General features: G+C 42.4%; 1 protein-coding gene across 6 annotated transcripts in view; it reads right to left on the bottom strand.

Annotated features, from left to right (window-relative positions):
- The window catches only part of LRP1B (LDL receptor related protein 1B), a 2,172,167-nt gene that overhangs the window by 22,858 nt on the left and 2,123,429 nt on the right, over window positions 1-25,880 (bottom strand). For all 6 annotated transcript variants that reach the window (XM_073634235.1, XM_073634238.1, XM_073634240.1 and 3 more), the window contains 3 exons: window positions 15,358-15,434; window positions 11,866-11,956; window positions 10,916-11,060 (listed from right to left, as the gene is read on the bottom strand). In XM_073634235.1, the coding sequence (XP_073490336.1) occupies window positions 10,916-11,060; window positions 11,866-11,956; window positions 15,358-15,434 (313 nt within the window). The remainder of the gene's footprint in view (window positions 1-10,915; window positions 11,061-11,865; window positions 11,957-15,357; window positions 15,435-25,880) is intronic.

The raw sequence follows: 25,880 nt of genomic DNA, 5'->3' as shown, positions 1-25,880 counted from the left end.
GGTGGTGAAAGGGTCGGTAACGCGTCTCAAAGGGACAATCCTCCTTGTCCACCTTGTCCTGTCATATTATGACTGAGTTATGTCAAAGGGGATTGTCCCTCTGAAACGTGTTACCTCCCCCTTTCACCGCCCACCCTTTCTAGTCTCACATAGGGATTACCACAAGGCAGTGTATAGCATTGCGGGACACTGGCGGCTTTTTGACAGATGTCAAAACAGATTCCTCTCATGCCACTTGAGGAACATGAGCTGCTGATGCATGCAAAAAACTTGATGATGCCTACATGTAATCCTTGTGCTGATGTCAGGAATCTTATATGCAAGTGGGCTATTTTTTGTCTTTAATAAATTAATTTTACTATGCTGATGGGGATCCTGCACTGATGTTTTTTTGTTTTTTGAGCTCTCTTGATCTTCCCGGTTCTAAACTGGAAGCTGCAGGATCCTTGTTGCATGGCCAGTGAACTTCATTTGCAGTGGCAACTGCTGCATTAGGGGCGCTGCCCCGCTAATCCATGCACCCGGCCCCTAATATACATGCAGGGCGCCTGACACATGGATTTCAATGTTTTGATTTTTTTAGCACATGATTAGAGCCTTAGGCTCTAATTGGCTTCAAAAAGGTTGGGCTTAGGGCACAGAGCACTGTGCCCCCTGAGCCCACCCACTTGTGTGACAATAGCGAATTAATATTCGCTATTGTCTTCCTGGTTCTCCTCCCGGCCAATCAGGAAGCGGGACTTAAGACCCGATTTTTTTTTTTATTATTTTTTATTTAGGTATTCTTTATTTAGGTATCAAGGAAATTGGTACAGCATTACAGAGTAGCACCAAGTAACATCCAAACACAGTCAACCTGAAAAAAACATGCATAGCTCATCTAATCGAGCTGTAAAACTCAACAGTCCAGGTGTTCCCAATATTACCAAAAAATAGGATGTTCTTACCTAGCAAGTAACCAATTCCCCGAAAAGACTTTTATACACATTTATGTATGAGACTGAATAATCGGTCCCAGAAAGCACAGTATAGTATAGAATATGGAGTGTAGACTCCTTAGACAGGATAGAAAGCAAAAGGAGAAATAAAACACAAAAGAGAGAAGAGGGATGGGGGGGGTAGGGAATGAGGTCTCTCCAGCAGCGAACACCCTTCATGACCCAGTACACTCACTGGCATATTAAAAAACTATGGAGACTGAGATGCAAGCGGTGTCTGATCCCTGTAATAGAAGTAAGGAGTCCAAATCTTTCAATACTTCTTCTCCTGTTCCTTCAAAGCCATGGTGAGATATTCCATAACCTGAATTTCTGCCAGTCTTGTTCACAAATGAGCTATTGTGGGAAGACATGTACTTTTCCCATAAAGCCGGAATGCAGGCTTTGGCGGCTGTAATTACATGTCTGAGTAAAACATTTTTTGTTAGATGAGGGGTATCATTAAGTAAATATGCTGCCGGGTTCCTGTTAAGGGAAACTCCCATCAGGGTCTCAGTTGTAGTTTCTACATCATTCCACATTGGTAATTATGAGCATGCCCAAAAAACATGTAGAAGAGTTCCCACAGCCTCCCCACAGCGCCAACAAGTATCTGAGACCTGGGGGTATATCTTGTGTAGCTTAGCCGGTTTTCTGTACCACCGTGTTAAAAGCTTGTAACCCTCCTGGTACCTGTTTGTCAAAGAGGCTTTATAGGCGAACATAACAATTTTGTCCTCCTGGGGCTGGGAAAATGTGACTTGAAGGTCACGCTCCCATTTTTTAATGAAAGGTAAGTCTGAAATGTCACCCTGATTCATTAAGAGGGCATAGAAATGAGAGAGCAAACGAGGAAGCTGATTCCTGTCAGAGCATCTCTGTTCTAGCAGTGTGAGTTGGCGTAATCTGCGATGGTCCGCCGGCAGTGAGCGTAGATAAGTGGACAGTTGTGCCCGACAAAAGGAATCGAGTTCAGTTTGAAAATGTGCCTCAATATCCCTGCTGGACATAAGCTGACGATTTACTGCAAAATTAATGAGTCGAAAACCGGTTCAGTCTCCAAAGTGTCGTGAACTTTAAGTCTTTCAAGCCCGGTAAAAAAATAAGGGTCCCCAAAACCGGACTAAGAGGGCTGGGCAAGGGGGAAAGCGCCGGTGTTGTCCTAAAGAGAAGTCTGGTCACCCGTAAAGTCGCCCCAACCGTGGGGTGTTGGGTAATTGTCAGTGGACAAGAACGCAGAAGTGTCCATTCAAGGTCTACCCATAATTTGGGCTCCGTCGTCACACACCACTCCATTATTCTAGTTAAATGCGAGGCTTCATAGTTTTTTACCTTGTCTGGGAAACCCATACCCCCCCCCCCCCGAATTTTAGGGAGAGACATAATAGATCTACGGAATCTAGGGGGTTTGCCTGACCAAACAAACTGTGTAAATCTTGTCCATAAATCGGACAGAAAACTGTGTGGGAGCTTAATAGGAAATGTCTGGAATAAGTAAATAAGACATGGAATGACATTCATTTTGAGGACATTAGACCACCCAAACCATGTAAACGTTTCTTTATCCCATTGACAGAGGTCTAGTTTAAGTTGATGAAGAAATTTAATTCAAACACCCTACCAAGATTGCAGGGGATGTTTGTTCCCAGATAACGGATATAAGGATCCGTCCACCTAAAGTTGAACAATTGGCTCAATTATTCTTCTGATTTGCGAAAATTAATTTTATAATTGGACAGTTGGCCAAATCTATTGAGTTCTGAAAGAAGAGATGTAAGAGAGACAATTGGTGATGTGGTGAAGAATATTATATCATCTGCATACACAGCCAATTTATGTTCACAGGTCTTAGTCTTGATACCCTTAATATCTGGATGAGCTCTGATAGTTCTTAGAAGGGGCTCAAGTGTCAATATGAATATTAGCAGTGACAAGGGACAGCCCTGCCTCATCCGGTTATGGATCTGAAAAGCCTCCGAGAGGACTTATCCAATATCCAATCCACCCTGTTAATGCCTTCTCTGCATTAGCAGAGAAGAGCACCAAGGGGGAATGAGTGCTTTGGGCATGGTGAATCGCATTCAGCACCCGTTGAGTGTTGTCAAGGCGTTCTCTAACGAGAGTAAAACCCAATTGGTTAGCATGGATTAAAGAGGGGATAAGATATAAGAGGATATGTGGGAGCAATCTATTGGCCAGTATTTTAGTGAATATTTTTAGATCTACATTCAGGAGCGATATGGGGCGATAACTGGCACATTGAGCCGCAACCTTCCCCTCCTTAGGGATCACCGCAAAATGCACTTGCAGAGTCAGGGATAGTATGATCATCTCATAAAGAGTTGAATTCAGACAAAAAGCGGGGCTAGTAAGTCCAAAATGTCTTATAATAAGACAATGTATACCCAGCCGGGCCAGGGGCCTTGCCCACTTTCATGGTTTTCAGAGCAGCCAGGAATTTGTCTGTGGAAATCGGATTATCGAGTTCCAGGGCAACCTCATTCGAGAGACCTGCAATCCCCAAAGATTATAAGTATTGTTGAGCCAACACTTGTTTGCCATCTGTAGAAGCAGTTGGCTTGTGTGCAGACAAAATGTACAAGGTCGTGTAATATTCCCGGAAGGTCTGGGCAATCGCTAATGAATTTCTCACCAGTGTCCTCTTTCAGATCCTGTCAGATCAAAATAGAAAATATTGCCATGCTTCTGTCTATCCACCATATTGAGGAGAAGCGGGTATCGTGGGGGAAGTAGACAACCAAAGCAGTACACTGAGATGTGCTGGCACCTAAGGCAGATTCCTATTAACTGGCAATCAAAAACTAACCACACCATCAGCTGGGCCTTTTTTTTTTAAAGTGTTATATAAACCAAAAAACATAGTAGATCTGTCCGGCGTTTACCCAGCTAAGATCATAATATATGAAATCACCCCTAACCAAAAATAAAAAACCATAAGACATATGAGCTTGGGTTTAGTTTCCCAAATAGGCTTATTTCCTGGTCTGTGAGCTGCAGGGCACCCGCCACAGAGCCCTATCCACCGCAATCCTGGATCTCTGGCCAAGGAGCAGGCCTCTCCAAGAACGAGGTCCATGCCGTTCTCTCACCCCCTAAGGAGGACAGAAGGACAACCTCAGAGACCCCCCCCATGACCGCTTTGCCTCTGGGGGGCACAGTGTATATAGGCCTCTCTGAGAAGTCACCCCCCAGCCCACAGACCATTGTCCCGTATCCAGGACTGTAGCAGAATTTTAGCAATATTTAACATCTGTACCCAGCCCTACATAATCAAAGGTGTCGAGGGTGGCCACCCAAAGTAGTACAAATTCTAGACACGTAACTTAAGTGAACATAGTGAAAAGCACAACAGCAAAAATCTGAGTCTCGAGCCCTGTTAGAATCATCTTCATGAAAATTGGAGAGGCTATTTCCCCCTACACCCCCAGAAAGGTGAACTAAATGGCAGCCATTGCCCTAACTTCTCACTGACACCTGAAGTGGGCAAATCCCCCCAACCTTGGCCTCCTGTAGCACTCAGGGATTTACCATTGGTCTAGTATTGCCAAAGAGGGGGTGCAGCGGACAAGAAACAAAGACAAAAAGTGTCCCAAAACAGCATGAGTGCTTACCCACCCCCAATCAGTAAGTGATAGCTGTGAAGGCAAGCAGTCACCTTTCCAGGAGATGTCTGAAACGTAACTGAAACAGGACTCGATTATTGATACGTTACATGAGTAGTTCCAAAATCGAATATGCATACAGAAGTTCACTTAATCTTTCAGGGCACCAGGGCTAGAAGGGGCTCTTGGCAAGCGAGGCCGGCGTGATCTGGATCTGCGGTCCCGCTGAGGTCTCGGCTGTTGATCGGTCTGGGCATCCCAGGCTCTCGGCAGAGCCATCCAGTCTGGAACATCTATGGCTTCACAGTCCAGGAACAAGAACAGTTGTTGTATCTGGGATGCATTGTATAGGGAAAATGACCGGTTATCCTTATTAACCAACAGGGAGAGCGGGTACCTCCAATTATAACTAGCCCCAGATGAGCGAATGAGTTCCAGGAGTGGTTTCAGCAGATTCCGGCGTATAAGTTATGTCTACAGAGATCAGGAAAATGCTGTATTTGAGCTCTATCAAAGTCCAGTGGGCCTCTCTGCCAAGCTGCCTGCATGATGTTTTCTTTCACAGTGAAAAAGTGGACTCGGCATAGCACATCTTGGGGAGTCTCCTGAGACCTATCTCTGGAAGCTGGTACTCTGTGGACCCTGTCAATCTCAGTCACAGTAGATGGCGTGTCCCCTAACAATTGATTAAAAATTGCGGTAACTGACACACGGAGGTGTGACCCTGCAGTGGCTTATTTCTCCGGCTGCGATTCTCTGCATCCTCCATCCATAGATGCATGGTAGTGAATTGTTTTTGATGGGAAATAAGCTGCTTTTCCATCACATACATCCGAGGATCTGTAGTGGTATGCTGTTCCTTCACAGCCTGCACAGGTAGTTCAGTAGCCTGGGCAGTAGACCGCAGCTCCTCAATATCTTCCTTCAGAGCCCCCTTCCACTGCCCTAGCATTTGCTGGATGTCAGCCTTTGTGGGTAGTGCTTGGAGCAGTTGTCTCAAGTCTGTGTCTGTCAAGGGGACAGAGCTGACAGGGCTGTGTGGATCCCTGGATGTCCCCGCTGGACTCATCTGCAGGACAGCTGGGGTAAGGATGGGAGGAAGTGGGTGACCCACTACTCCTGGGATCAATGATACCTTACTTGTTGCCGGCTGGGAGTGTGCTCAGGTCCCTTGTCCCGCTGTCCCTGCTGAGTGGGCGCCATCTTGGGATCCACCGCTGGCATTGCCGAGGCCTGGACTGACAAGAACCAGGTGATATACAGGTGACTGGGGGTGCTCAGGGATTTAGAGCCTTTCCCCTTCTTAGACATGAGGTGATTGAGCCTGCGGGTGAGGTATAATGCTGTGGAATCCACTCCAGCCACACAGAGCTCAGTCAATGAACTCCTTTACACCGCCATGGTCAGGCCATGCCCCTATAAGACCCGATTGACTGAGAGGAGAAGCGTATTGTCCGGCCGGGAGCAGAAGCAGGGGGGAAGTCACAGAGGAGGAGATGCAGGGGGAAGCCACCGAAGCTGCCCGCAACCTGGATGGGGTAAGTATGGGGCTGCTGGGTGGACAGGTGAGCGACAGAGGCGGGTTTGGCGGGCGAGCGGCTGAGCGATGGGGGGGATCGAGCGATTGACCGACTGAACATGGGGGGGCGGTTGGTTTGTTTGCCGTTCCCCCCAACTAATGGAGCACCAGCCTCCACTGTTCATTTAAATTCCATCTACATTCCTATCAGATACTTTTATTGGTTGAACTAGAAGGACTTGTGTCTATTTTCAACCAGACAGACTAGCTAAGCTATGTAACTATGTAGATACTTATGAAAGCTGGGACTTGCAGTGTGCTGCACTGATTTGTTTTATTTTGTAAAAAAGACCAGTTACTGCTGCTCTTTCTCCTTGTGTAGGGTGCAGGGATAGTCTTGTCTCCGCCCCCTCCTGTAGTTTTCTACAGGCAGTCAGTAGTGGATGGAGTCTGCTAAGTCCCTCCCACAGCTCTGCTCTCTACACAGGCTATGTGCAGCACAATGATGATATCACTGTTACTTTTACAAGAGAATGTCTGGGTTTGCAAAGGCACTTGATGCACACTAAGTGGATTTATATCCTCTGTGGCTATTGAGGAAAATATTTAAATTTAAGTTTTGAAGTTTAGCCTTAAACGAAGAAAGATGTCAACTTGCTACATAAAGTGGAGACATTCATGAATACAAATTATGGTGATTTCCTTTTAGTCAGTCTGAAAGGAAAATAAATACAGAAAGTTTATTGTAATTTGATATTTGACTTGTGATCCTGTATTTTGCTCACTAGCAAGATTACTTTTTTAATACCATTTTTGTTTTTGTTGTAGACACCCAGAGACATTAGTTTTACAGGTCATGCAAAGTGAGCCTAGTTTTCTCAAAGAGGACCAATAACCTGAAGATGTGACTTTAGTGATACAAAGTGGACTGCTTTTCATGCCAGTAAATATTATGTATCCAGCTGGAAGTTCTGCATCTTTGTAAATCCAAATTACCAATTTATTAAATACAGTAATTTTTTTACTGCATATTTTTTTTTTAGATTATAAGCTTGTATTTCAAAGGTAAAGTGTATGCAAATCCATGTTTATTTTTGCATATAGTAGAGAATGATTAAATAAGGTGATTATGATTATAAGGTGAATAAGGTAACCACTTCAAGACTGCCGCACGACGATGTACGTCCAAACTTTGAACGGGGATATCATTGTTATGGCAGCAGCTAGCTGCCATAACCCCGGTATCCCCGTTTTCGTGTGGCGGCCGGCTTTAAATAAAAGTGGTCCCTGCGGCGGATTCGCTGCGAGATCACTTTTATCGGTGGCGGGAGAGGGCCCCCCCCTCCCACCGCGATCCGGTGCCCTCCGCCGCTTACCGGAGCCGTTGGTAGCGGCGGAGGCGATCGCGTCCTCCTCCGTGGTGTGTCTGGAGACGAGTGAGGCTAAGATGGCGCTCACTCGTCTCCATGACACTGCTGGGCGGAAGCGACGTCAAAATGTCACTTCCGTCCACGCCTCTTAAAGGCACATTTTTTCAAATGTAATTTTTCTAAATGACTTTTTTTTTTTTATTATTGCATTTTAGTGTAAATATGAGATCTGAGGTCTTTTTCACCCCAGATCTCATATTCAAGAGGTCCTGCCATGCTTTTTTCTATTACAAGGGATGTTTACATTCCTTGTAATAGGAATAAAAGTGACACCATTTTTTTTTAAAAACAGTGTAAAAATAAATAAAATTTGTAAAATAAATAATAAAATTAAAAAAAAATTTTTTTAAAACCTCCCTGTCCCGACGAGCTTGCGCGCAGAAGCGAACGCATACGCGAGTAGTGCCCGCATATGAAAACGGTGGTCAAACCACACATGTGAGGTATCGCAGTGACCGGTAGAGCGAGAGCAATAATTCTAGCCCTAGACCTCTTCTGTACCGCAAAATATGCAACCTGTAGAATTTTTTAAACGTCGCCTATGGAGATTTTTGAGGGTAAAAGTTTGACGCCATCCACGAGCGGGCGCAATTTTCAAGCATGACATGTTGGGTATCAATTTACTTGGCGTAACATTATATTTCACAATATAAAAAAAAATTGGGCTAACTTTACTGTTGTCTTATTTTTTTATTCAAAAAAGTGAATTTTTTCCAAAAAAAGTGCGCTTTTAAGAATGCTGCGCAAATACGGTGCAAAAAAAAGTATTGCAATGACCGCCATTTTATTCTCTAGGGTGTTAGAAGAAAAACCATATATAATGTTTGGGGGTTCTAAGTAATTTTCTAGCAGAAAAACCTGTTTTAAACATGTAAACACCTAAAATACAAAACGAGGCTAGTCCACCAACATACAAGGCCATCCACAACATCACCCCCCCAGCTACATCACCAACCTTATCTTCAGATATCGCCAAAAACGTCCCCTCCGCTCCTCCCAGGACCTCCTGCTCTCTAGCTCCCTTGTTACCTCCTCTCATGTTCGTCTTCAGGACTTCTCCAGAGCCTCTCCCACCCCCTGGAATTCCTTGCCCCGGTATATCCGATCAGCCCCTAACCTGCCGACCTTTAGGAGATCCATGAAAACTAATTTATTCAGGGAAGCCTATCCCACATCCACCTAACAACCTCATCAAATCATTCCCCGCATCTATTACCTTTAGAATGTAAGCTCTACGAGGAGGGCCCTCCTGTCCCTTCTGTATTGTACTGTAATTGTGCTGTCCCCCCTCTACATTGTAAAGCGCTGCGTAAACTGTTGGCGCTATGTAAATATTGAATAATAATAAGGGGTGTCCAACCTTTTGACCTTCCTGGGCCATATTGAAAGAAGAGGAATTGTCTTGGACCACACATAAAAAACACTAACAATAAGGATAGCTGATGAGCAGAAAAAGTTGGGCAGATCACAAGTTAGCAATCACTGATATAGATAATGTACCTATCTGAGTAATAAAACTTCATTTTTTGTAATAATTTTTATTATAAAAATAAAAGAGGGCAACATAAAACTAGTGCAATATTTGACACTGTTTTTCATAAACGAACGCATCAATATCTGGTTCAATGGATGTAGTAGTAATTCCAAATGAACTCTTAAGGTGCTCATCAGATATTTTGGTTCCAATTTTGCCCTTCGTGTGCTTTATCCTTGAAAATCGTTGCTCACAAATATACTGTAGGTGCTGCCGAAAACTGATGACATGAATAAGGTGTAATTGTGAAGAGTGGGGTATTTTCTTTGGGAAGATAAAACTTATAAAAGTCTAATAAAAAGACTGTGGGATTTATTTACTAAAGCTAGAGAGGGCAAAAGTAGTCACAATTCTACAGAGAAGCCAGTCAGCTTCCAACCTCAGATTGTTTAATTAAGCTTTAGCAATAAAACCTGGAAGCTGATTGGTTTCTCTGCAGAATTGTGACTACTTTCGCCATCTCTAGCTTTGGTAAATAAACCCCACTGTAAATTTTTTCTTCAGGTGCATGTGTTTGCTAAGTGTAAACACATTTTTACAAAAAAAAATCCCTCAAAAATCCACATTTTTAGGTAAGTTTATGATTTTGTGTTGGGCCTCATTCATAGCCATTTAGGGCCGCAGGTTGGACACCCCTAGATCAAGGTGAAAAAAAAAACTGAAAAGTAACTTGATATACCTGAATGATAGTGCACCTTGCTCTTTGACATGACAACACAATATATTTTTGGCCCTAAATTCCAAAGCACGTGTTATTAGCCTGCTTCAATTCTGATGGATTACAAAAAACACAGACCACTCCTCATTTTCTCCCACCTTCTCATCTCCATAATCTTTTCTCATCTCCGCCCCCTTCTCATCTCCAAAACCCCTCTTCATCTCCTCGCTCCACAAACCTTCCTCACCTGCTTTATCCTCCTTATCTCCATAACCCTGCTTCATCTTCATAACTTCTCTGCTTTCCCTCCACCCCCTTATCTCAACCACCTTTCTTCAACTTCTCCTTTATTATCTCCATAACCCCTCCTCATCAACTTCTTCTCATCTCTTTAACCCTCTTTAACCCTCTTTAATCTTCATCTCCTTCTTCCTCATCTCCATAACCTCTCCATTTCATTTCCATAATCTCTCCTCAACTCCTCCTTCCTTCCATCTTCATAACCTTTCCTCATCTCCGTAACCTCCACTCTTCGCCTCCTTCTTCGACTCCATAGCCTCTCCTCATCTCCTCCTTCCTTATCTCCATAAGTCCTCCTCCTCTGCCCCATCCTCCTCAGCTCCATAATCTCTTCACCCCCCCCCCTCATCTCCATAACCCACCACATCCCCTCTCCTCATCACCATAACCTTATTAACCCCCTCTCCTCATCTACATAGCCCTTCCTCATCTCTACTCTACAACCCATCCATTTATATAAATATACAAATTAAATTGATATTTTCTCTACAACCACAGGTACTAATGGACAGTGTGGGAACAATTAGCACCATGGAATTAATCCAGCATTTATAGGATCAGGAAAGATTTTTTGCTCTGATATCAGTAACAGTTGTTTTTTTTGTCTTTCTCATGGCTAAATGAACACTGATAAACACTTTGTTAAAGACTGAACTTGGTGGAAATGTATCTTGTATATATCTACAGCTAGTCTTGTAAAGGCCTAAAAGATTTAATATATCAGAACTAAGTTTGAGAAACACAACAAAACATATCCTACATATTCCAAAAGCTATCAAAGCACAAACTTCCAAACCACAAACAGAAAACCTAAGAACAGTCACTCGTAAAGCAAACAATTACTCTTAATAAATTGTGTGAGACAGTATATTACCTTATCTAGTTCTATGATGAAATTAGGGTCTAATAGCGTTCCATCATTGTGACTATGGTCCACCTCATACATATTATAAGATGGATTTCCAATTTCTACATTCATTCCGCCGTTGATTATAGGTTGTCTTCTTATTGTTTTTGCCCTGTTATGGAAGAACATATGTTAGTAAAAAGGATGACTACAGAAATGATGAGTTCCTTACTCTTAAACTTGATTCCCAGTTGACATAGTGCAGAATAGGGTAGGAGGCGGAGCTATCATTTGATGTACTTTAAAGCAGAACTATGGCTTCCTATTAAATAAAAAGGTGCTGCAGCACATAATTCTAAGCATATCTGCATTATTTTCTCTTAATACACTGATTGAAACTCAGTGGGTTCTGCAAGGACCAGTCAAATTTTGACCACACCCAGTCCTGCCTACTGCTTTCTAGATTGGCAACATAGCCTCTGTTGCTGAAAACCTCCTACTGTGAGCTGCAGTGTTTGGAAAGAGGAGCGTGTGAGACACAAATGAAGGATGATTTGGCTCAGTCCTGAAAGACTTTGCATTACAAAGTAACTGGTTTTGGTACTTGTTATGACCGTCATGCAGGACTTGTACTTTAAGATGCTAATGGTGCTAAGTGCTAGTAAATTTTGTATTGTACTGTGTACTATTTTTTAGCTTTGAAAAAAGTGAGAGGTATTATTTGGAAAGTAAAAATGTTGTCAATGGGATAAGGAATATAGGGTAATCTTCCCAATGGGAACAATAAAAAGCTTAACATAGGTTCTAACCCTTTTCCCTCTTTATCCCATAGTAAAAGAAAAAGTTTTGGTTTGGAGTTTTGGTTTGGAGTTATACATGTTTTTCTGTTTCCTGGGAAAGCAGACACTTAATAAGTGGATTGTTGTTCTTCAGAGTAAGTTCTATGTCAATAACGCTTAGAAAAAGATCCAATTTACCTTCTCCGTCTTTTGCACAGCAGAAGACCAATTACCAAGGTTGTTATGAGGGTCACAAGTAGAACCAAGGGCACGATTATCGCAATGCTGCCTGTCACAGGAAAATAAAAGTGTTAGTATAAACATTAGTATATTGTTTGTTCTAGACGAAAAAATACATCTTTGCATCATGGCAGCACAGGGTGTCAGGGCTGGCTCAGGACTTCCTTCTCTGAGCTGGCCGCTCAGCTGTCGGCTAATTGCCAGCTCTCATCTCTCTCCACAGTTAACCAGTTGTTGTGGATCTGCTCGTCAGTCCCGCCTACTTAAAGATCTCCAGCTCACTTCATTCCTGCCTTTGCCTTGGTCACATCACAAGAAACCATCTCCTGCGTTCCTGTTTAAAGACTGGCTTTGCTGACATCCCTTCTGGCTCCTTATCCTGCTTGCTGTTCCTTTACTTGGATCCCTGACTTCTGGCCTGGCTGATTATCTGATCTGGTTACTGAACTCTGGCTTGGCTGATTACCCGATCTGGTTACTGGACTCTGGCTTGGCTGACTACCCGATCTGGGGCAGGGTATGCCAATAGGAGTTTTGTGTACTATTTCAAAGTTTTAAAAAAATAGTTTCACACTGTACAAACATGTATAAAATACTGCAAATGATACCTTATTGGATATTCAGTCTAAGCAGTTGTATAGAATGTTATATAATACAGAAATGCATTCCTTAAGAAAATTATAAAATACATTTTAGGTATGGATTGCAAATAACTGAATCTGCGTTTTTAATAGCCTCCTGAAATCCTCTACCCATCAGGACTCAGACTGGCACAGGCTAGCTAATCAGGTTGTACAATATTTCACAGTGCTGTTAATCTAACGCTGGTAGCTTGCTTACAGGAGGTATCAGTAGATGGATGATTTGAGCAGTGCAGTAATACTCCGTCATTGTCCCTATTTGGCATGGGGGCAGATGAGTTTTAAAGCAGTATTACTTTCTAAAAAAGAGTAACATCAGTGATCCCTATACTGTCTAGAAAGGGTAGCTTTATCACAAAATCGGCAGAACAGAATTATCAATCTTTTGGCAGGAAGGACAGTACAAATTTATGAACAATAACTGTGTATTTAGCTCTTTATTCAAAATAAGCCTTGAAGGTAACTTGATAAAGGAAAGTTCTCCCACTTTGAACCTAAAAATTTTAAATTAACCCCCCCGCAGTTTTTGTCTACTTATCTTCTGTATAGTAACATCCAGGCAGCTTGAGCTTGAATAGATAATGACACTTAAAGGGGCTCTACCAAAAAGCTAGTAAAATAGCACTTCCCTAAAGAGTCTGCAGAGTAATAGCCCCATGGCAACAATACCAGTAAAAGTTTTAGCTTTGCTGCAACAAAACTAGTCAAGGAACATCTGCTTCCATGACAGCCCAATCCCACATGTATTTTGCTTTATAGCAGATCTTATCTTATACCAATTACTGATCTTTGATCACTCACAGGCCTGTAATAAATTAGCAAGAACCAAATACACTGGTTTTAGTACAAATAGAGTTATCACAGAGCGGATGGTGCTGGTGGAAACCAAAGAGAGGATAGGAGCGCTTCTGCTAGAAGAGTCCTCAAGATGCTTGTAATCAATTGGTATCATCCAAGGTAAAATCTGGTACGGCACTTGAGCAGCACTTATAGGAGAGAAGCAGGCTCTGGTGAACAAATATGTACAAAGAAAGGCGCTTCTAAATGCAGTAAGCCAGCGGTTTTATTGGAACACAACAGTTAAAAACACTTTCAGGTTGTCAAAGTAAAACAGGCTCATCAATCTTGTTGGTGCTCCTGAGATGGTATTCCCTGTCTCTGTGCTGACCAGCAGCTGTAGGAACAAAGAGTCCCGGGAGCAAGATGTTTGCCGCACTTCCGGAACCACCGTGGAACACAAGGGCTATAAGTGACATCAGAAAGGGGGTGGTGACACGTTTCAGAGCATGAAGAAATTCCTTTTTTAAAACCCTTGAAGAAGGAGCTTCTGAGCATGCTTCAAAACGCTTCACTGCGGACTCTTCATTCCTGCAGCTGCTGGACAGCACAGAGACAGGAAATAGCAACTTAGGAACACCTACTAGATTGATGAGCCTGTCTTACTTTGACATCCTGCAAGTGTTTGTAACCGTTGTGTTCTAAAAAAAATCACTGGCTTACTGCACTTAGAAGCACCCTTTCTTGTACATGGTGGAAACCGAAGCCTGCAGTGAGCAATAGCAAATGGGTTCCTGGTGTCTTACTTCACCTTACAGCATTATTTTCTCATGATACACTATGTCAAACATTTGTGAACAGCTGGCCATCACAAATACACTACAGGACCAAAAGTAGGTGGATATTCCTCCAAAATTTGAAAAAAAAAGTCAGCATATAAAGACATGTTAGACAATTGTGCAATCCCAGCATTGTAGAAAGGTTTATGCATGAGTCCTATGCATAAAGAAAGCTTCATAAAAACATAATTTGATGACTTTGGCATGAAGGAAGTCAAGAGGCCTACAAACCTTGACCTTGAAACTACTACTGAACACCTTCGGGATGAATTGGAATGCCAATTACAAACCACGTCTTCTTCAACCAACATCTTTGTGGCTGAATCTTGAAAAAACCTTCCCAGAGTAGTGGAGGCTGTTATACCCACAAACAGAGGGACAATTTCATGTGAATGGCCATGGTTTTGCAATAGGATGTTTAACACGTTTATATAGATGCAATTGTCAGGAGTCCTTGTTAATATAACCTATATGTCCGTTATATATTCCACTATGATTTACAATTTAGCCATCCTCGTATTATTTAAAATTGGCAAAATTGGATAAACGATAAGGCTTAATGTACACGGGACGTTTTTCCAACCTCTCCTGAATGATTTAACTTGACAGATAGTAACCCACGTTTAAAACGTCCATTTTGCCGCATTTACATGCCGTGTTTAGCCGTGTTTGCGTTTAGAAGCATTTGAAAAAAATTATTATTTTTCTTTCAAAATAGGCAAAAATGAAAAACGCATGTAAACGAAATGCGGCTAAATGCGTGTTACCAGGTTTAGCCGCGTTTAGACACGTTTGGCGCTTGAAATGCCTCTAAATTCACCGTCTGAACTAATTTTTTTGCTTTACAAAAAAGGCCTCTAAATTCAACTACCTAAAAATGACATTAAACGAATCTGTGTACTTGTACACATAAGATAACATTGAATGAGTTCAGGGGCAGCTGAAAAAAGCAGCCAACTGCCTCTGAACGTCCGTTTACCAGCAGCAGTGTACATTAGGCCTAAGAAAAACACCTCTACCTTCATAATATAAAATGTTTCAACATCAGCGTTTAATTTACAAGAACAGATTTATGCACTCTGCCTGCACAGCCCAGTGTAATCATCACTACTGGGTGAAAAACTTGTTCAGATTATGTTTTAAACTTCAAAATAAGTTGCCAGTAATTGTGGATGCTAATTTGAGATACTCACTTGAACCAGCATTGTCAGACTTGCTGCTCTTGGGAGCCGGCCTCTCACACTGCTTTCCTGACCAGTTGGCTGAACATCTACAAAGATCCAATTAAACAGCAAAATTAATAGACGCCAGCTGCTAGAAAGCCAACCTGCTAAAGAGTATGTCATAAAAACACAAAAAAAGCATAGACATTTCAACAAAAAACTCAGGATGATCTTGTCTCTTTCTACTATCTTTCTTTTTCTTAAGTAAAGCAAACTTTTTTTTCAAAGTTTTGTGAAATGTTGAATTGACCTTTGAGTATAAAGTGATTCTATTTAGCTTGTACTGTCCAACTAAGTCCTCCAGGGACTTAATGATTATTTCAGAATTTGCCTGAAACAATTAATTAATTCACTAAAATTTGCCTGCAGATACACCATGACTGTTATGCAACCCTCGAGGACTGAAGTTGGACAGCCTAACTTTCAATAACCTAAAGTGCATGTCAGGGCAGTTGCTTAGTGGTTATCACTTTCTGCCTTGCAGCACTAGGGTCATCAGCTGGAATTCCAAAAATGACACTACCTAGAGTTTGCATGTTCTCCCTGTGTTTGAGTGAGTTTACGCTGAGTACTCTGGTTTCCTCCTACATTCCAAATAAATGCTGGAAGGTTAATTGGTTCCTGTCTAAATTGGCCCTAGTATGTGTATGTATGTGGGGGAGTTAGGGACCTTATATTGTAAGCTCCTTGAAGGCAGGGACTGATGTGAATATACAATATTGCACAATGCAATATTCCACCAATAAAAATGAACAAACTATGTTGGCAGTATGGGATCATTTATTACACATGAGAATGCATTGCTGTCACCACCATGTTCTAGAATCACCAGCAGGTTTGTTCCAGAATCACCAGCAGGTTTGTTACAGAATCACCAACAGTTTTGTTCCAGTATCACCAACAGTTTTGTTCTAACATCACTAGCAGGTATGTTCTAGGAACACCAACAGGTGTGTTCCAGATTCACCAACAGGTGTGTTCCAGAATCACCAGTAGGTTTGTTCCAGAATCCCTAGCAGTTTTTTTCCAGAAACACCAACAGGTGTGTTTCGACATCATCAGCAGGTTTGTTCCAGAATCACCAACAGGTGTGTTCAAACATCACCAGCAGGTATGTTTTATTAACACAAGAAGGTGTGTTCAAGAATCACCAACAGGTGTTTACTAACATCATCTGCAGGTATGTTCTATGATCAACAGCAGGTGCATTCCAGAATCACCAACAGATTTGTTTTAGAATCACCAACAGGTGTGTTCTAACATCACCTGCTGGTATGTTCTAGGATCACCAGCAGGTGTGTTCCAGAATCACAAACAGGTTTGTTCCAGGATCACCAGGTACGATTTGTTAACACCAGCAGGTGTGTTCCAGAATCACCAGCAGGTTTGTTCTAGAATCACCAACAGGCATGTTCTAACATCATCAGCAGGTGTGTTCCAGCATCATCAGCAGGTGTTTTCCAGGGTCACCAACAGGTGTGTTCAAGGATCACTAGATTATTGATAATAGCCAATGGTGGGTTCTGCAGCAAAAAAAATTAATACTATGATAAAAAAAAAAACAGAACATGAAGGCCCCCCCCCCCTCCATATGCATCCACAAAGTTTATTTTGACTGGTTTACATTATTGAAACATAAACCTCTGAATTAAATTAGGGATGAATAATTCCTGTGTTTGGTATTTGTATTTTATAAAGCCTGCAGACTTTGGGATGTTTTGATGGGTGTCTACATACGACCTTCATCTCTATGACTTAATTCATAACTTATTGTACATGTAGTCATGTCCAAAAGGTCTGTATGTAATGGTCATGCATGTCCGTAAAAATGTACAAGTAGCTTGAATATTCCCTTTGGTGAAGTACTATACAAATAATCTGTTGGTTTATAAATACAAAGTAATGAAATTCAGTGGCTCTGTGTGAGGATGTCAGAATGTGGTAGCGTGCTGTGGAATAATAGATAAATCTATACAGTGCTATCAAAGGACTAATCTGCTGCTAGGGGGAGATAATCTGGAGTCGAAAGTGGGAAATCTCTTACTTTCAAGGAAAAAAAAATAGGGGAAATAAAAATAATAATGACTTAGGCCCATTGGGGGTTATTTACGAAAGGCAAATCCACTTTGCACTGCAAGTGCACTTGGAAGTGCAGTCGCTCTAAATCTAAGGGGTAGATCTGAAATGAGTGGAAGCTCTGCTGATTTTATCATCCAATCATGTGCAAGCTAAAATGCTGTTTTTTATTTTCCTTGCATGTCCCCCTCGGATCTACAGCGACTTTACTTCCAAGTGCACTTGCAGTGCAAAGTGGTGTTTCCTTTAGTAAAAAAACCCCATTGTGTGTTTCACTACACTTGCTGTACACTTGATGCAAATCATATATTGTACAAATAATTTCAGAGACTCTGTAATCAACTTAAAAAAAAATTGTATGGAAAAGCATGGAGAAGTCAAATGCTTAATGAGAGTGTTTTTTTGCATGTACATAAACATTTTTATTAACTTGCAATGTGCCTTTGAACTAGTGATGGGCAAAAAATTGGCCCGAGCATGAGTTCAGGCTGAGCATTGGCTGTTCGCCCCGCTCGGGGAAAACCAGAGTTTGCAGGGTTTTCAGCGGGTGTTCGTCCTGCTAAACGCCCTGCAATGCACTGCGCGCTGCACAGTGCATTCTGCTCCCTGATTGGGCAAAGCTTTGCCCAATCAGAGCACAATAAAAGCTGGTTGTTAAGGAGTGGGACCAGGAAGCCAGCTGCGGCAACTTTAAAAACTGATGAGTCATCAGCTGTCAATAGGCTTCCCCACTGACAGCTGAATAAAAATAAAAAATAAATTGCTGGTAAAAAAATTGTTTAAAAAAATGGCGTGGGGTCCCCCCCCATCCATACCAGATGGATTTTAAGAGGAGGTCCCCCTCAAACCCCCCCAAATCTATACCAGACCCTTATCTGAGCAAAGCTCCTCCTGAACCATACCAGGCTTCATGCCCTCAACATGGGGGGTGCTTTGGGGCAGGGGGCTCCCATAGACTTCAATGGTGTTCACTGTTCAGGTCGAGAACTTTTCCCCTGTTCAGGAATTCTGCTGCAAACTGAACAGGGGGGTGTTCAGCCCATCTCTACAGTACTTTGAACTGGTTAGAAAATGTGACTGCTTCAGAAAGAGTCAATTCCCTAGCACGGTCCTTTCCCTCTTTGCAAGTCAGACCCCACTCCTTTTCTGGGAGTGTCTAATTACTGTCTGTGCCGACCTAGCTCCTCAGCCCCTTACCTCTCTATGTAACCTTTTATGTAGCTGCCTGGGAACTAGTGAAGAAAATACTATAGAGTGTGAGAGCTCTGTTGAAACTGCTGAAATTACATCCAAGATGGTGGCACCCAGCAGCAGTCTCTGAGCTTTTGGATGTCTTCACATGGGAGGATTTTAAATAACATGCCTTAAATATATCAGATGCTCATATAATCTTATAGGTAGATTGTTGTTGAAATAAATGGTGACAGGTTTCCTTTAAATTGTAAAGAAACAAAAAAAAGCACATACAGTATTCAGTACATATATGCATGTCTCCATGTTTTTTTTTGTCTCCTTTAAAACACTGCATGTACACATACAGTAAATACCTTCCATCTGCCAGAAAGCCACTGAGTTATAAAAAAGGAATTAAAGTGTTACTAAACCCAGTACCCTGCATTCATTATATTTGGTCTCCCACAATAAACAGAATATGGAAATGCAATTATTTTAGTAAATATAAACTGCTAAATACCTTTTCTCATCAGCAGTATATAGCAGTCTTGTGATTTCTATCTTTGTCTGGTTAAAGCTTGTAGGAGGAGTTTTCATTCTACTCTGACTGTCCTATAAGGCTGCAGAACCCCTGACCCTCTGTCTGGACAGTGCTTATTGGCCCAGTGCCGACCGCATGCACGCTCCCAAGAAAAAAAAAAAACTCTCTAATGCCCCGTACACACGGTCGGATTTTCCGGTGGAAAATGTCCGATCGGAGTGTGTTGTCGGAAATTCCGACCGTGTGTGGGCTCCATCGGACATTTTCCATCGGATTTTCCGACACACAAAGTTGGAGAGCAGGTGATAAAATTTTCCGACAACAAAATCCGTTGTCGGAAATTCCGATCATGTGTATACAAATCCGACGGACAAAGTGCCACGCATGCTCAGAATAAATAAAGAGATGAAAGCTATTGGCCACTGCCCCATTTATAGTCCCGACGTATGTGTTTTACGTCACCGCGTTTAGAACGATCGGATTTTCCGACAACTTTGTGTGACCGTGTGTATGCAAGACAAGTTTGAGCCAACATCCGTCGGAAAAAAATCCTAGGATTTTGTTGTCGGAATGTCCGAACAAAGTCTGACCGTGTGTACGGGGCATAACAATGTACACCAAACTGAGCATGTGCAGGGTGGCTCCAAAGGCTCTTTTTTATCAGGAGATGGATTGGGGACAGTGGAAGAAGAGGAAGATTAGAGAAGATAGGATCAAACAGCCTTTTTTCACAATGCGGAGGATTAACCCCCCTAGTGTGTATAACAAGCATGCTTTACTGCATATACAGACTGATTTTACTGTTGTGGGTTTATTAATACTTTAAATCTAGAAAAAAAAATGTTGACAGGTAAATTTTTTTAAACTAGAACACAACCTATTGGCCTTTTTTGTCTTAAGCCCATTTCCCTACCAAGCAGCATTTTTGTACACAGAGCAGCACATGGGCAGCTCCACATATATTTATGGCACTGCTCTCTGTCGTGATGATGTAATTCCAATGAACATGTGCAGGAACAATGTCAATGCAGCCTGGCCAACCAAGCAGTCAAGGAGTCGGAACCAGGAAGGAAGAACGGGAGAAGATGGCAAAGCCCATGACTAACAGGATCAATAGCTAGGTTAAGCATAATTGCACATTATAACTAAAAGCTCCTGGGACCCAAGAAAAAAATGCGGTGGAGGTTTAATCTGGCTTAATGTTCCTGTAGTCAGCATCGGAACTTAGGCAGGTGTGGATGCTGCAGCTGGAAGGCTGCAAGGAAGCATGGTTGGGTAAGTAATACATGCCTGGAGGTGGTGGCCAACGCGCAAACATAGTTACTATTCTCTTATTGCAACCGAACCTTTAGCGTTTCTTACAACTCTATTTCCTCCTCTCCTCTTCCTTTCTCTGTTGGGGTCCCCCAAGGTTCTGTTCTTGTACCTCTCCTATTTTCAATCTACACCTCCTCCCTGGGTCAGCTGATAGCCTCCCATGGCTTCCAATACCACCTCTACGCTGACGACACCCAAATCTATTTCTCTACCCCTCAGCTCACTCCCTCTGTCTCCTTACATATCACTAATTTACTATCAGATATATCAGTCTGGATGTCACACCACTTCCTCAAACTCAATCTATCCAAAACCAAACATAATTTTTCCTCCCCCATATGCCAATTCCCCTTCCCCTGATCTTTCTGTCAAAATCGATGGCACAACTATAAGCCCATCCCCACATGCCAAAGTTCTAGGTGTAGTCCTGGACTCTCAACTCTCCTTCAAGCAACACATCCAATCATTGTCCAAATCCTGCCGCCTCAGCCTCTTCAACATCTCCAAAATACGCCCCTTTCTAACCAATGCTAACAAAGCTCTTAATTCATTCGCTGGTCATCTCTTGACTACTGCAACTCCCTTCTCATTGGCTTACCTCTACATAGTCTATCACCTCTTCAATCCATCATGAATGCCGCTGCCAGACTCATCCGCCTTACTAATCGCTCTGTGTCTGCCACTCCTCTCTGTCAATCCCTCCACTGGCTTCCACTCGGCCAAAGAATTAAATTCAAATTACTAACAACTATGTACAAAGCCATCCACAATTTCACCCCCAGCTACATCACTAGCTTAGTCTCTAAATACCAACCTACTCATTCTCTTCGTTCCTCTCAAGACCTCCTGCTCTCTAGCCCCCTCATCACCTCCTCCCATGCTCGCCTCCAGGACTTCTCCAAAGCCTCTCCAATCCTATGGAATGCCCTACCCCAATCTGTCCGCTTATCTCCTACTTTATTAGCTTTTAGACGATCCCTGAAAACCCTTCTCTTCAAAGAAGCCTACCCTACCCACACCTAACAACTGTATTTTCATTTTCTCTATCAGCTCATCCCCCTCAGTTATTACCTTTTGTTTCCACTTGACCCTCCCTTCTAGACTGTAAGCTCTAACGAGCAGGGCCCTCTGATCCCTCCTGTATTGATGTGTATTGTAAGTGTACTGTCTGCCCTCATGTTGCAAAGCGCTGAAAAACTGTTGGCGCTATATAAATCCTGTTTATTAATAATAATAATAATAATAATAATATTGGGAAAAGTGACAGCGCCTCTCTGAGGAAGGGACAGATCTGCCTGGGCATCAGGCGCAGTACACACATGCATCAAACAGGTAATTTAACAGGTTTTCCTGGAGCATGCCATGTACTCTCAGATGCCTGTGTCTTCAAGGGTACCTTAAGGCAAATGGTTCATTATAAATAAGTACTCAGTGAAATGTACACATTGCTCTTCATTAAAATGAGACACACACTGCACCTTCTAGCTCCATTGATTCTGCAGTCCCGTTCATTTGTATTGTTTCCCAAGGCAGACAGAGAAGCACTGATTACAGGCTCCAGTGCAAGTCAATGCCAGGATTGCTAACACAGACGATGGATGCACTTTAATGGGATGACTGCCGCAAAGCTTCTGAATTTAAAGTGACCTTTTCACTTAGAGGTGGCTGCCTATACCTACAGAAACCAATGGCAAAAAAGTCACTAAAGAGCCCCTGCTCAAGACCAGTTTTTTGGTCTCCATGCAACTGCTGGCTAATGAAATAATTTATTTAATGTGTATCAAAGAATAGCTAAATAGTAGTGAGCAATGTCCAGAACTATGTGACAGTGAGAGAGATTTACACACATATCAGACCCACATCTAGTATAAATGGGCCCCTAAGTCCCAGAAGGCTTAAGGGCTTTTTTGCAGCTGTACAGTCTGCACAAATGGTTTGTAAGCCACCTGGCCACAGCTCTATTTGCCCACTATTATTACCTTATGTTAATGTAAACTGCCAGGGCCATTTTAAAATAGCACCTCCAGATACAGTGCCGTGAAAAAGTATTCATACCCCTTGACATTTTCCACATTTTGTCATGTTACAACCAAAAACGTAAATGTATTTTATTGGGATTTTATGTGATAGATCAACACAAAGTGGCACATAATTGTGAAGTGGAAAGAAAATTATAAATGGTTTTCATTTTTTTTTTACAAATAAATATGTGAAAAGTGCAGCATGCATTTGTATTCAGCCCCCCTTTACTCTGATACCCCTAACTAAAATCTAGTGGAACCAATTGCCTCCAGAAGTCACCTAATTAGTAAATAGAGTCCACCTGTGTGTAATTTAATCTCAGTATAAATATAGCTTTTCTGTGAAGCCCTCAGAGGTTTGTTAGAGAACCTTAGTGAGCAAACAGCATCATGAAGACCAAGGAACACACCAGGCAGGTCAGGGATAAAGTTGTGGAGAAGTTTAAAGCAGGGTTAGGTTATAAAAAATCCCAAGCTTTGAACATCTCACAGAGCACTGTTCAATCCATCATCTAAAAATTGAAAGAGTATGGCACAACTGCAAACCTACCAAAACATGGTGGTCCACCCCAACGGACAGGCCGGGCAAGGAGAGCGTTAACCAGAGAAGCAACCAAGAGGCCCATGGTAACTCGGGAGGAGCTGCAGAGATCCACAGCTCAAGTGAGAGAATCTGTCCACAGGACAACTACTAATCGTGTACTCCACAAATATGGCCTTTATGGAAGAGTGGCAAGAAGAAAGCCATTGTTGAAAGAAAGCCATAAAAACATCCCCATGACTAAGCTCCAAGGGGCGGAAGGAAACATGTTGGGGGCATCATAGGACACTGTGGGTGTGTGGCACCAGGGATCCTTCCTCTCCTCCTTCATGTGCCAATTTGTGTTGGTCTATTAAAAAAATCCCAATAAAATACATTTACATGTTTGGTTGTAACATGACAAAATGTGGAAAATTTCAAGGGGTTTGAATACTTTTTCAAGGCACTATAGCAACAGTTTGTCACCCTTCCCATCTCATGTGCCAACACTTTGCCTGCTCTGAATAACCTAGCGTTTGTGTAATGAAGGCAATGAAAGTTGTTTAAAGGTATGTGCAGGCACCTCTAATAAAGAGATTCTACCAGCAAGGGTGCTTATAATGATCATTAGCTTTCATTTATTTCTGTAAAACCTTTATCCCAAAAGGGAAAAACACTTTTTTCTGTATCTGATTATAAAGTGTAAGCTGGGGTTTGGCTTCAATTTGCTAGTGTATTTATATCTGCTAGTAGATCTAACACTCCATTTCCCCCAGACTAATGCCCCGTACACACGGTCGGACTTTGTTCGGACATTCGGACAACAAAATCCTAGGATTTTTTCCAATGGATGTTGGCTCAAACTTGTCTTGCATACACACGGTCACACAAAGTTGTCGGAAAATCCGATCATTCTGAACGCGGTGATGTAAAACACGTACGTCGGGACTATAAACGGGGCAGTGGCCAATAGCTTTCACCCCTTTATTTATTCTGAGTATGCGTGGCACTTTGTCCGTCGGATCTGTGTACACACGATCGGAAATTCCGACAACGGATTTTGTTGTCGGAAAATGTTATATCCTGCTCTTAAACTTTGTGTGTCGGAAAATCCGATGGAAAATGTGTGATGGAGCCTACACATGGTCGGAATTTCCGATAACAAGGTCCTATCACACATTTTCCGTCGGAAAATCCGACCGTGTGTACAGGGCATAACAATGCTGCTGTCCAAAGGTGCCCCCTGTGTTCCTTCATCTAGAGTTGGGGCACTCTAATGCCCGGTTCACACCGCAACTTTCGCACAACTTTGAAGCCGACATCGCAGTGCGACTTCGGCAGGACTTGCATACGACTCCTTTAGTGGAAGTCAATGCAAGTCGTGCTAAGGTCGCACCGAACGGTTCCAATGCACTTAATGGGGCACGACTATGGTTGCCACCTCATCCCTTTAAAACTGAACACATACAAATTACACAGGTTCTGTGGCTGATTAAAATGGTAAATAAACTCACTTGGTGTCTTATCTGCATTAAATTAGCCTCAGAACCTGTGTAATTAACCACTTGTCGACCGCCTTCCGCATATATACTGCGGCAAGGCGGTCAGCTGCACAAACCGACGTACCTGTACATCAGTCCGTGCATGTGGTAGTGTGGGCACTTGCCGTGGGAGCGAGGCCGCGGCTCCAGGGGACTTGATGTCCGCCGGCCACCCATGATCGCGGTACAGATAAACAAGGCGGATCCCATTCTGACAGGGGACAACTCAGAGATCTGCTGTTGCTAGTGATCAGGAACAGCGATCTCTGTGTTGCCCCAGTGAGCCCATCCCCCACACAGTTAGAACACACCCAGGGAACACAGTTAACCCTTTGATCGCCCCCAAGTATTAACCCCTTCCCTACCAGTGTCATTTATACATTGATCAGTGCATTTTTTTTTAGCACTGATGGATGTAATAATGTCAATGGTCCCCAAAAAGTGTCACCTGGGGTCAGATTTGTCCGCCGCAATGTCGCAGTCCTGCTAAAAATCGCAGATCCCCACCATTACCAGTAAAGACAATAAAAAATAAATAAAAGCCCATAAATCTATCCCGTATTTTGTAGATGCTAACACTTTTGCGCAAAACAATCAATATCGCTTATTGCAATCTTTTTTTACCAACAATATGTAGAATAATATATATTGGCCTAAACTGTTGAATACTTTTTTTTTTATATTTTTTTTTTATTATAGCAGAAAGTAAAAAATATGTTTTTTTTTTCCAAAATTGTTGGTCTTTTTTTGCTTAAAGCGCAAAAATTAAAAACAGCAGAGGTGATCAAATACCACCAAAAGAAAGCTCCATTTTTTGGAAAAAAAGGAGATACATTTTGTTTGGGTACAGGGTCGCTCGACCACGCAACTGTCAATTAAAGCGACGCAGAAAATCGCAAAAAAATGGCCTGGTCATGAAGGGGTGTAAACCTTCCGGGGCTGAAGTGGTTAAAATGTGTTCGGGTTTAAAGGGATGAGGTGGCAACCCTCAAAGTCGGAGCGCATGTCGCACCAGTGTGAACTGGGCCTTGTACAGGAAGAGTGTTACTGGCCAGATCACCAGGTAAAAACAGAGGGAAAAAAGCCTAAAAAATAAAACGAATGCATCCACCACATCTAAGGATTGGTAAGCTGCAATATAAGACATTTTTGATTTTGGGTTTAATTCCACTTTAAGCTTAAAGAGGAAGTAAACCGTGCCCAATTTTCTTCTTTTTTTAAAAAAACCCTGCAAAGTTATAATGTGTTAGTAGGCATCGCATAATAGCACATTATAAAAAATGTACCTTAGAACCAGGGCCATT

The sequence above is a fragment of the Aquarana catesbeiana genome, linkage group LG06 (genome assembly GCF_042186555.1).
Source record: "Aquarana catesbeiana isolate 2022-GZ linkage group LG06, ASM4218655v1, whole genome shotgun sequence".
NCBI classification, from domain to species: domain Eukaryota; kingdom Metazoa; phylum Chordata; class Amphibia; order Anura; family Ranidae; genus Aquarana; species Aquarana catesbeiana.
This window is presented reverse-complemented; position numbering and strand designations above follow the sequence as displayed.